We start from the raw sequence: 12,082 nt of genomic DNA, 5'->3' as shown, positions 1-12,082 counted from the left end.
ATCCTTCTCACAAAACTTCAAACCCAAATGGCTTCACTGGTAAATCCTATCAAACATGTAAAGAAGAAACAATGCTAATAGTATACAAACTAACCCAAAAAATAGAAGAGGTCTCATTTCATGAGTCAGGTTTGCCCTAATAACAAAGAAGGAAGACACTTCAGGAATGCCGCAGACCAACATCCTTCATGAACACAGACACAAAAACACGCACAGGTATCAACAAACTGAGTCCAACAGTATATAAAAATAATAATACAGCAAGCCCAAGCGGGGATTGCCCACGAATGCAAAATTGGTAGAATATATAAAATCAGTGTAATTCACCATACGAACTGCATCAGGGAGGAAAATGCCCTCAGTATGATAAACGTACCTACAAAAACCTGCGGCTAACAACATGCTTGGCAGTGAAAGACAGATGACGGAACGTTCAGGAAAACTGCTGACACTTAGCAAGAACCAAACTCTGGGAAGAATCACCCTAAGTTCCCCCTCCCTGCCCCGCCACCCACACGCCCACTCATGTGAAGGGAAAAAAGCCAGGTTCATTAAGAACGTCCTGACGAAGCAATCAAACCTGTGAACTTTACTAAATTTACTATTCTGTGACCCAGGGCCTTCGGAAGCAAACCCAGGACCATGGCTGCCTCAGGAGGGCACCTGTGTGAGTGGAGGCGTGCCAGGAACTCGCCGACTTTTCCTTAGAACTGAAGCTTGACCTGCATGAGTGACTAACAAACTATGGCTATTCAGACTTGCACGTCTGGCAGACGTTTTCTCAAAAATGAGCAAAGCGAGCCTGTCTCTGTGAGTAACACCACTGACAGCATTTGCCGCTAGGGATAAAATGAGAACTTCAAGTGATGATTAAAACTTTGGAAGACTTGTACTCGCCACCATGGCTTCCGGATACTAGAAGAGTTTCTGAGGAGCAAGGTGGTGATAGTAGCAAACATGACTTTTAGTGCTGTGTTATGAAACACATCAATATTGGAAGATCTGTATAACTAAATGAAGCAGTATTTTCCACAGGACAAGTGAATGACACAAATGATGTCACAAAATCATTCAATATGTAAGATGCACCAATGGATCTTAAATGTAATGGAGCACAAAACGTTCACTGAGGTCTCAGATTACGTAAGAATAATGCCCACAATTATCTGGCAAAGCTACTAAAATGCATTTCCCTCTCCAGCTACTTATCTGGGGCCAGAATCTCGATATGCTTCAGCCAAAACAACACGTCAGGGCAGATTGAGTGCACGGGCAGATATGAGAACCTGGCTGTCTTCTAGCAATCCAGACATTGAAAGTTTTCAAAAAGAGTAAACCAGTAACATTCCTCATTAATTATTTTTACAGAAAATATAGCTACTTATTACTTTAAAATGTTGTTTATACAAAAATCGAATAGGGTTATTATTGTTTAAATAAATTAATAAATATTTTTAAATATCTCATGTTAATTTCCAATGTGGCAAATAGGACTATGCAAGCCACATAAGCTCTTTGGGATCCCTAACAAGTTTTAAATGTGCAGACTCTGAGACCAAACAGAGTGGGGACCGGCAGCTCGGAGGGAAGAGTCCTGAGACCCCACCCCCCGTCTCCACCCCTCTGCAGTCCGGAGGGCCTTTCAGGGACCTGCTCCCCGAATCTGCACAAAGAGGAGGAACAGAGGAACACACCCGCGTCCTCCGCCCAGTGAGGAACACGAGGCCTCTGTCTGCCATCTTAGGAAAATACTCCTTCTCCCATTTTTTAAAAAGCTTTCCAGCACCTCCACTGGCACAAACTTTTCCACGGAAATTTGATTAAATCTTTCTAGGAGACTCCCTCCTAAAGACCCACTAGCGACCTTAGCACTGTTTCAGCTTGAAGTTGAAAAAGAAGAAACAGAATACTTTGGTGTAACAAGGCAGTATGTGACTACAATTCCATATGAAAACATTTAAAATACATTAGATTTTTGGTCAAGATGAAAGACAAAAAAAAAAAAAAATCAAGCAATCTATTCTAATTGGGTTCCCATGGTAACTGTGCAATTGGGTTTTTCAATATAACATCCCAAAGGCGCAACGCACACTTGTAAAAATAACTTCCCAGAGCCTGGACTGTCCCCACGCTGCCGCGCTCCCAGGAAGATCAATCACTAACGTCCCCACCTGACCGGTGGTGGCAGGAGCTGTTCGCACCACTTGCCGCATTCGCGCAAGTCACGTAAGGAACTGCCTATCGCGACAATGGCACAGAGCTGACCACACGCCCTGCATTCACCAAGCACGCTCGGGGCAATAAGCCAGCACGGCCGAGCGCTGTCACGGACCGTGTTTACCGGACGTAGCAAATGCAGCCCAGCTGCACACGGACCACCGCGCCCTCTTACCGATTTCAAGGATAAGCAGAATCAATCATTAATAATTACATTATAAGATGGCCCTGCAGATTAATCATATTCCTAGAGACTCTCACTACGGAATTAAACAAACACAGCAGTGCTACTAAACAAATAAACAGACGGCAACAGAGAAGAACCCAAATCCACACTTTCAATGTCAACAGCACATTCCCGAACCCAGGACTCCGGCCTCGCCGGCCCGACCACAGCCGCCGGGCCCGGACCAGGGCTCGCAAGGCGAGGTGCCGCCCGCAGGGGAAGGGGACGGGCCCGGGGCCGAGCTGGGGCCCGGATGCGGCCGCTGGAGACCACGGTGCAGACGGCCGCTGGCCAGCCGGCGCCCCGCAGACCTCCGCACCCGTCTGCCTCGACAGCTCCCTCTGACGCTAGCACGACGGTGACAGAAACGAATTTTCCTGTACAATAACGAACAGCACACGTGGGCTTTTCCTGGGGTAGCTAGCTAAATTCAGTAACTTCTGGAAACACATCATGCCTCTCCTTTGCCCATTATTCTGGGAACTTCCACCGGGGCGTAGAAGCCTTCCCGCAAGAGCGGCTGCGCACGCTGAGCACGACGGCCCGCACTGCGCCGAGGACGTGGCCACCATCAGTCCCGTCACCCGGCCAGGGCACAGCCCGTCACCGGGCACGACTTCACTGACGATGCGCACAGAACGCGGAGAGCCCAAAGCCACGTTCCGGGGACTTCAGTGGGCTCAGGCTCTACCTCTCCCGGAGCACATCAAGGCCCCAGGTGGCTCACCCCGTCTGTCTCTGTCTCTGTCCCTCCATCTGTCCACCTGTCCCTCCAACACACCAACCTGTGGCCAGCCAGGACGCCCGCAGCGGCCTCTCCTGCTCAGGGAAAGGTCCCCAGACCATCAGCCGCCGCCAGCTCCCACTGTCCAAATCCCCGTTCAAAAGTCACTTTCTTCAACGCCCCCAACCACTTGGGACCTCCCCCACCCAAACAAAGACGGAGCTCTCCCCCTCGCTCTGCCTTCTCCACAGCCCCCCGCCGGCCCGCTGAGCGCACACGTGTGTGACAGCCACGGTCCCCCACCCGTCAGGGGAGCCCCTTGAGGACAAGGCCGCCAGGAGCCCGCGGCCCCCAGAGCCGCCGCTGCCCACCGAGCCCGGCAGGAGCCCGCGGCCCCCAGAGCCCCTGCTGCCCACCGAGCCCGGCAGGAGCCCGCGGCCCCCCAGAGCTGCCGCTGCCCACCGAGCCCGGCAGGAGCCCACCCGGGACACGCCCAGCCGCGCCGGCCGCGGACGCACCTTCCTTTCGATGCACATACAAAGCACAGACACCAAACATCTTTCTCAGTAAGAAAAGTGACCCCAAACTGTGCCATCTTGCGTCACGCACTCTGCCTCTCACCCGCACAGCACTGGATCAGAAAGTCTGCGGGGCCAACACCGATAACCCCCCGGTCCCCTCACTTCACACCCGCTGCCACCAACCTCCTTCTCCCCCACCAGGCCCCGTCGGCCACACGACCTGTCGGGAGCACTGACAGCGCCAAAGGCCCCCGGGCTCGAGGGGAAACGCCCCCCGGCAGGGCACCCGGGCTTTCCGGGGGCTGCACCTGCGGGCGATCTCAGCCCCCCGTCCAGCCCCACACGCCTGCCACGTCTTCCCCAAACTGGATGACACAAGGGCCCCAAACGCACCCGAGTCCTTCCCGCTGCTCTGCCCAAATGCCCACCCTGGCCACTGGGAGAAAGCTGGCTGCCCCACAAACGTCTCAGGGGCAATGAGGTCCGGGTCCCTGGCCTGTGGGGACTCAGTAAGGCACGTGGGTGAGGCCCTCCCAGTGCTCCCTGTCCTTCCTCCAGTTCCCCACCCCCACGCTGGTCCCCCGGCTCTCAGACGGGTGCGTGCAGGGCGGACGGGGGCGGCTTCGCCATCCCCAAGTCCACACGGCGTTCAGCCTCAGCTACAGCTCTCTGAACACCCTTGGGTGCTTTGCTTTTCCCACCAGGCCAAGGACAACACTTGTCACACTGGTGTTCAGAAAACCTTAGCTAAACACATAGGTTTGTGTTTATTGCCACATCTCTGCCCAACAGGACTTCTAACAGCTTCTCAGGCTCACTGTTGCAAAGACAGCGTGGCACAGTGGTTAAGAGCCTACACCGGGTTATCAAATAAATCTGGGCTGGAAACTAAACTCCAGCCCTCGCCTGTGAGCCTGCGCAAGTCACTCAACCTCCGAGACCCAGTTTCCTCACGTGCAAAACAAAGTGCTGACAGCACCTATGGGTGGTCTCGGGGCCTTCACGAGAGGATCTGCGCAAACCAAGCGCAACGTGCCTTTGATAACTTGATGAGAGCAAAGCGAACGGTGATATGAGGGTAGAGAGACGCCCCAAACAAGGCCCATTTCCACAGACACACACACAGAAGTCACTGCAGAGCTTCGATTTTTGACCAAGCTTACCCAACGGACCCAAATTATCCCTCACTACTGTGGTATGAGCAGTCATCGCACTTGGGAAATACTGTCATACGCTGGCGCACTGCTGGTTCCTGGCCACTGTCATTGTGTCAGATCCTGTGTCTGGCCCTTTGGGAAGTTCTCTCAATTTAACTCTTAACATCAGGCCTCCCAGAAACAGTGACTCGGGCTGTGGGCTGCTGGCGAGGGCCCTGCGGGGCACACACTCCGCCCACTTCCTGCTCTAGGCTAGCCTGGCACACCTGGGCGCGCGGAACGCGGCCACCTGGGCAGGGAGCACTGGGCGGCCGAGCACTTCAGCAGCGCTCGGTAACGTCTACTGTAAAAAACAGAGACGGGTGGCAGAGCAAACGGCCTCCTTACAGACAGGGGGAATCTCAGAAACCTCGTGACTTAGCAAGCAGCGACATCGTGGTCCAGACCAAGCACGGGCTGTGCCCATCTGGAATCTCGGACACACCAAAATGGCACCGCCGCGGCCGAGGCCGGAACTCTCTTCCTGCCTCCACGTTCCCAAATGCCGACCGTCACCACTCAGGGCTCACCAGTGCCCGGTCTCCTGACGTGGGCACTGCCGCCGGCCCTCCGTTGGAGAAACCAAGCCTTGGAAGGCAGTGACTTGACTGAAGATCACACAGTGGTAGCTAGCGAAGCGCGTCCGCACCAGAGCAGTCCGGTTTCCAGAGGGAGCGCTCTGAGTCACCGCACACGCCCCAGAGAGGGGAGTGTCTGTGTGCAAATCTGCAAAACAAGGATACTGACTAGGCCGGAAGGAAACGGAGATGCTGAAGGGGACTAGGGGAGAACGGGGATGCTGATTGGAGAGGGGGAACAGCGATGCTGATTGGACTGTGGAGAACAGGAATGCTGATTGGACAGGGGGAACAGGGATGCTGATTGGATGAGAGGAAGGTGGATGCTGATTGGATGAGAGGAAGGTGGATGCTGATTGGATGAGGAAACGGGGATCGTGATTGGACGAGGGAACGGGGATGCTGATTGGACGAGAAGAAGGCTGTTGATTGGATGGGGGAACGGGGACGCTGATTGGACGAGAAGAAGGAGCTGTTGATTGGACGGGAGAGTCGGGAAGCTGATTGGACGGGGGAACGGGGACGCTGATTGGACAAAAAGAAGGAGGATGCTGATTGGATGGGAGAATGGGGACGCTGATTGGACGAGAAAAAGGAAGCTGCTGATTGGACGGGAGAATCGGGAAGCTGATTGGACGGGGGGGAACGGGGACGATGATTGGACGAAAAGGAGGATGCTGATTGGATGGTGGAATGGGGACGCTGATTGGATGAGGAGGATGTTGATTGGATGGGGGAACCGGCATGCTGATTGGACAAGAAGAAGGAAGATGCTGATTGGACTGGGAAAATGAGGATGTTCATTGGACAGGGGAACGGACATGCTGACTGGACGGGAGAACAGGGACGCTGATTGGACGGGGGAATGGGGACGCTGATTGGATGAGGGAATGGCAACACTGATTGGACGGTGGAATGGGGACTCTGATTGGACAAGAAGAAGGAGAATGCTGATTGGACTAGGAATGCAGGGATGCTGATTGGATGGGGCAACAGGGATACTGATTGGATGAGAGAGGATGCTGATTGGATGGGGAAACTGGGATGCTGATTGGACGAGAAAGAGGATGCTGATTGGATGGGGGAACGGGCATGCTGAATGGACGGGGGTACAGGGACACTGATTAGACAGGGGGAATGGAGATGCTCATTGGACTGAGAGGAGGGGGACGCTGATTGGACTGGGGAGAACAGGTATGCTGACTGGACAGGGGAATGGGGACGCTGATTGGACGAGGAAGGAGCATGCTGATAGGACTAGAAAAACGTGGATACTGATTGGATGGGGAAACGGGGATGCTGATTGGATAGGGGAACAGGAATGCTGATTGGACTGTGGAGAATGGGGATACTGACTGGTTCCTCACCTCCATCCAGTTTCATCTTTCTATAAGAATGTAGTTCAAAATTAAGATTTCTGTCCATGCAGTGCTTTTGACTTTAAAAAGCATTTATTATTTCATATGTTTATACTCACGCCCGTCGCCCGGCTGGTACCCCACGGTCGAACGCCCACTGTTCCCACGCGCTCCGGCACTTCCCACATAAAACTCAAGTCAGCTCCACAAAACCGTTTCCAGTCGCGCATCTTAAAGTCCACCCTCGCCTGAGACCACGAGCACGCTTCCACCCAGAGGGCAGGAAACCTGGACAACCCACTGAAAGGAAGGAGAGGAGTGAACATGGCTGTCCGTGCTTCACATTTGTTCCTAAAACTAATGCCAAAGTTTTGGTACCATCTACATTTTTGTCATAACCGCAAAACTGAAAACTATAACACTATGATAACATGTTGGGTTTGCATTTTGAAGAGATTCACATGTCTCTAAGGAGACCAAAACCATACACAGATCCATACACACAGGCAACTCGAAACAGTGCCGGCTGCGAATGGATCCATCTGGAAGGGCAACTGCGGAACTTGTCTGGGCTGGACTGCACTACCTCCCACTGATCCTAAGGACTCCCCAGCGGTTCTCAGACATTGGCGTCTGCCAGAATCCCCTGGGGGTGGGGGGCTGCAAAGACGCAGGTATCCAGGTTCTGATCCTGTGGGTCTGCCAAGGGGCCCTATAATCTGCCTCTTTAAGCAGCACCCTCAGTGATTCTGATACCAGCACGGCTCAGGCCACCTTTGGAGAAGGGCTGCTGCTCATGAGTAGCCCACTTTATGGAGAGCGACGAGTCCAGGGAGCTGTGACTCTTCCGGCCTTGCGGGAGCCCCCTTCCTGTGCTGGCCCTCACTGACCACCCACCAGCACCCCAGTCAGGCTGGAAGGGGACACTCTTGGCCCCCACTGTAGTCCTTTTGGTTGGGGAGTAAAATGTAGCTAAAAGTTTAAAGACAAATGATAAATAACTACCAGTTATTTATTACATTTCAACATTTAATGTCTCATCTCCTATTTTGCCCTGAGACTCATTCCCTCTCTTCAACCATCCAGATATCTCCAAACATCCAGTGCTGGAATTGCCCAATCTGTCAATAAGGTAAGAGTTTTCTAAACTACTATCCATATGACACAATTTGTCAGTAAAAACTGCCACCAGCGCTGTGCTTGCAGAAAAATGTCCATAAATGCATTATTGCAACTGGCAGATCGATGTCTATAATAAAAACAAATAGATTTAACAAGTGCCTGCTTTTACAAGCCACCCCATTGGTGGACTGTGCATTCAGTGTCACCCCCCAGACTTCTGGGAATGGGCCATAGAGCTGGGTTGGAGACTTTGCTGACTTCACAAGTGTTTCGGGTAGAAAATTATTGTAACAAGAAAATTTTATACAGAAGTGGTAGAGTGCACAGACTAGGCATTTACTGCTCTCAAAGTTTCTTCAGTGGTTACACACATACCCACATGATGACAAATTTAACAACCATAAGAAAATGTTTCTGTAGAATTTTTAACTGGTTTTACAACAGCTACCTCACAGGCCAAATGAGTTTACTCCAGGTGGGGTGAAGAGGACATGAGGCCTCCCTGGAGAACCCCACTCTACTGCTAAGCCACTGATTAAAGGAAAATAACTTATGGTGTCAAAAACAAGTTTCAACATTCAACACATGACCAAGGGAGTCCCCACTGAGTCAGCAGCCCCTGGGGCAGCCCACTTGGTATGTAGCTGGAGCAGCCATCAGAGGGTGGCTGCCATGGACAGGCTCAACAGCCAGAAATCCCCAGCACTTTGGCGAGAGAGTCTGCGACCCATTCACATGGGAGCCACATAGCCAAAGCCACTCTGATACCTTGGAAACTTAACAAGGATCACAAAAATGATGTATTTCTCTTCTTGGAAAAATCATTTTAATAGTTATATGGAGTAAGTCATTCATTACATTCCGTATATTCATTATATGTTTTCTTCCAACTATGCAGCTGTCCTATGCAAGCTCTTTGGTACTGTTAATTTTTTTAAGTTAAAACTCAACTATTTCCACCAATGAGCAGATAAGCAGCAGTTACCCAAATGCCACAGAACACGCATCCCACAGTACTTGGTCCACAATACAGGGACTCACACTTTACCTACCTATGCCCAAGACCGGCCTCCAGAGCCCCTTAACCCTTAACCCTTGGACTTCAAACCACGAATGGGGTGTGGGGCTGGCTTGTTCATCACGCGTGCCTAGGAAAAGGCTGATACAGAACCCCCCTCTCACACAATGGTAATGTTATGGTTTATGAGTCTCTGACTTTAAAACCTTCAGGTTTTGTCTAAATTATATTCTACGATACGACCCCAGCTCTTTCAGAAAGTAGCTGTATCAAACACTATCCAGGAAACAGAGGGCCACAGAAGACTGTGGCAGGAGCCAAGTGAGCTCAGGGACTTTCAGGCTCACTGTGTCTACCTGGAGTGACCACAGACCAACAGATCCAAACCTCAGGGAAAGTGATCTAGACAAGGCAGTCACACTGGGGCAGGGGAGTTAGCCAGGGTCAGAGTGAAGTGTGAAACCAAAAGGCAGAGAACAATGTTAAAGGAAAAGAGAATGCAGGAAATACTGTTTCATTTCCATTTTTTCCTACCAAGGAGCATGTACTGAAAAGGGCATTAATGCTAAAAAAGGGGAGAGTTCAAAATCATGGTGGTTTGAATCGTTGGTTCCTGTTTGTCCTCTGCAAAGTAGGAAAAATAAAGACAATTTAGAAAGTTTATTTTATTAAAAAGTACGGAGAAGAGTAACATGGTTTTTTTCCTGAGAAGGGTGGAGGACTGGAGGAGGAACAAACCCAAGGACACCAGGGAAGGGGAGTTCTTTTTCAGGCCTTCCCTGCACCAAGGACTCAGGAGGCCTGACTGAGACCTGGGAGGCCGAGGAAGCCCTGGGAGGAGTGAGTGGAGGACGAGGCCTGGGGGACGCTCCAGCGGTATCATAGCAAGACCCAAACACAAGACCCTGCTCCACCTGCGGAAAGGTGTAAGAATCTGAGAAGCTGAACCAGAGTGAGATGTTAGCCAGTGGGCACCTAGGGCTTTACTTCCTTAAAATTTGCTAACAGGGAAGCCTTTCCTAAGTAGTGCCTAATAGTATTAGTTAAATCTAGCGATTGTAATACAGATTTTTTTTGATGAAAAGAATGTTTACATAGAAAAGCACCTTAGTATAACTGTGTACTTGAGGCCTACTTCATTCAGCCCTGAGTGTAATAAAAGACACTTCCCTCTTCCAATTCTAACGCCAGAGGGACCCAGGAAGGAAGGAAACTCTCCCCTGCTACCCGCAGGCTCCGGCCCTGGCAATACCCTGACGATGCCCGGGTTAGCACGACGTTAACTGCCAGCCGAGCTGGGCTCTTGACACGGTTTCCCTCACACTGCTGACCCTCCCCTCAGTGTGCTAAGCTTTATAAAATCCTTCTCATCTTCTTGAGTGTTTTAGCCATTGAGAGACCCATGAAATTAACAAGACCATCCCCTCATCATTCCTCCAGGGACGGGGCGATGAAGAGGGTCTGATTCAGCAGATACTCCAGGGTTTATACTTGGGTTTATATGTAAATAACCAGTCCCACTCTTAGCTCTTTCTGCTGCAAACAGCTGTGGTGAACCCTCTCTGGACCAAGCCCCGTCTGGTGATGGCTCAGTCAAGCACAAGCGGTGCACGTCTACTCAAGATGCGCTTCCGGGCCAGACAGCCAGCCCGGCTGAGGCAACTGAAAGCAAACGCCATCCTGAGGTTTCAGGAAGTGATGAACCCACCAGTGGGGAACACACAGTTCGGAACTTCTCTGCTCCGTTATCACGGACTTGGCCCCGGAGCGCCACTTGTTTACTCTAAGAGTTCGTGGGCGCAGTCACGCCGGCATGATGCACACACTGGCCGTGGTGACGAGGACCCTGCAACCTGGTCTCAAACGAGGAAACACGGGATTCTGCAGGATGAGTTCGCTAACAGCTGGCGCAGGGCGCCCGAAACTTCTGGAACAGGAGGAAGCGACTGCTGGGCGGGGAGGGGCAGGGGGCAGCGCACGTGGAAGGTGTGGGCCTCGACCCCCGCCCCAGCCGGGCCACAGCCCCGCGAGGCAACTGTGCCCGCGAACTCCAGCCCCGGGAAAGGCTGGGCACACCTGGGCACACCTGGGCACACGTGGGCACACCTGGGCGCAAGTGGAGCCCGTCCGGGTCGGCGCGGTCAGGGCGGCCCCAGCCCCGACGGTGAGGGGAGGGCGCCCGCAGGACCACGCGGGGCCGGGACTGCCCGGCTGCAGCCGCCCGCTCTCCCCAGGCACTGCCGGGTGGGGGCAACCCAGACACTCACCACGTAGCGAACGGAGCGGAGCGTGAGGACCTGCGGGCGCCGAGGCGTACAGTGCTCAAGCAGCGCGCGCCGCCCGGGCAAGTCCCGGCCTAGGGGACGGCGCGGGGGCGGGGCCGGGTGAGCCCGGCGCCCGGGCAGCGTGGGGCATGGGGGCGGGGCCGGGGCAGCGTGGGGCGGGGCCTACGTGCGTGGGGCGGGGCCTAGAGCGGTTTCCTTGCCGGGGACGTGCGGAAGCGGGAGCGCGCAGGGGCGTGCCCGGGGGGCGCGCCCTCCCCGCGGGCCGGAGCATGCCCAGTGCGCGGCGCCGGGCCTGGGCCGCTCTGCGCAGTCTCACCGGACGCGGCGCAGCCCGGGTGTTTTTGCTGCGCCGGCTGGCCCCGCGGCTGGTACAAGCCAGAACGCACCCACCCCCGCCTCCGCGTCGGGATCTGTGCCTCAGTTTACCAAATGTCATCCCCGTCCCCTTTGGCGACACCGGGATAGCCCACAGGCGTGCCCCAGAAGGGTCTGCAGAGGCGCCCAGAGAGTGGGATTCTCAGCTGGAGCCACTCCCCGCCTGGGGCCGCTCCTGCGGGCCGGGGCAGGCCGTAAGGGGCGGAAGGGTCAGCCTCTGGTGTCGCCCTTGTGCTCCCCGTCACCCATGGCTGGGCGCCGCCAGGCCTGACACAGGTGCTCTTCACATGGGGTGAATTCTGTCCACCAAAAAAAGATGACGTTGGAGCCCTAGTCCCAGAACCTCACGTGTGCCCTTGCTGGAGACAGGCCTTTACAGAGGTGAAGACTTAAAATGAGATCAGTAATTAGTGGGCCCCTGAAGTAGCACCGGCGTCCTCTAAGAGGAGGCCACGTGAAGGC

The 12,082-nt window shown here is 53.6% G+C and overlaps 1 protein-coding gene across 2 annotated transcripts in view; it reads right to left on the bottom strand.

Moving 5' to 3' along the window:
- MGMT (O-6-methylguanine-DNA methyltransferase) overlaps positions 1-11,319 on the bottom strand; it is a 265,516-nt gene extending 254,197 nt beyond the window's left edge. Inside the window, exons 1-2 of one of the 2 annotated variants that reach the window (XM_069460299.1) lie at positions 11,228-11,319; positions 6,940-7,120 (exon numbers count right to left, since the gene is read on the bottom strand). In XM_069460299.1, coding sequence (XP_069316400.1) covers positions 6,940-7,050 — 111 coding nt within the window. In that variant the 5' untranslated portion in view covers positions 7,051-7,120; positions 11,228-11,319. The remainder of the gene's footprint in view (positions 1-6,939; positions 7,121-11,227) is intronic. The other variant, XM_069460300.1, reaches the window with a different exon arrangement.
- Positions 11,320-12,082: the final 763 nt, after the last annotated feature.

The sequence above is a fragment of the Eulemur rufifrons genome, chromosome 28, assembly GCF_041146395.1.
Source record: "Eulemur rufifrons isolate Redbay chromosome 28, OSU_ERuf_1, whole genome shotgun sequence".
Lineage (NCBI taxonomy): Eukaryota > Metazoa > Chordata > Mammalia > Primates > Lemuridae > Eulemur > Eulemur rufifrons.
The sequence above is the reverse complement of the archived record's forward strand: the minus strand, read 5'-3'. Positions and strand labels throughout refer to the sequence as shown.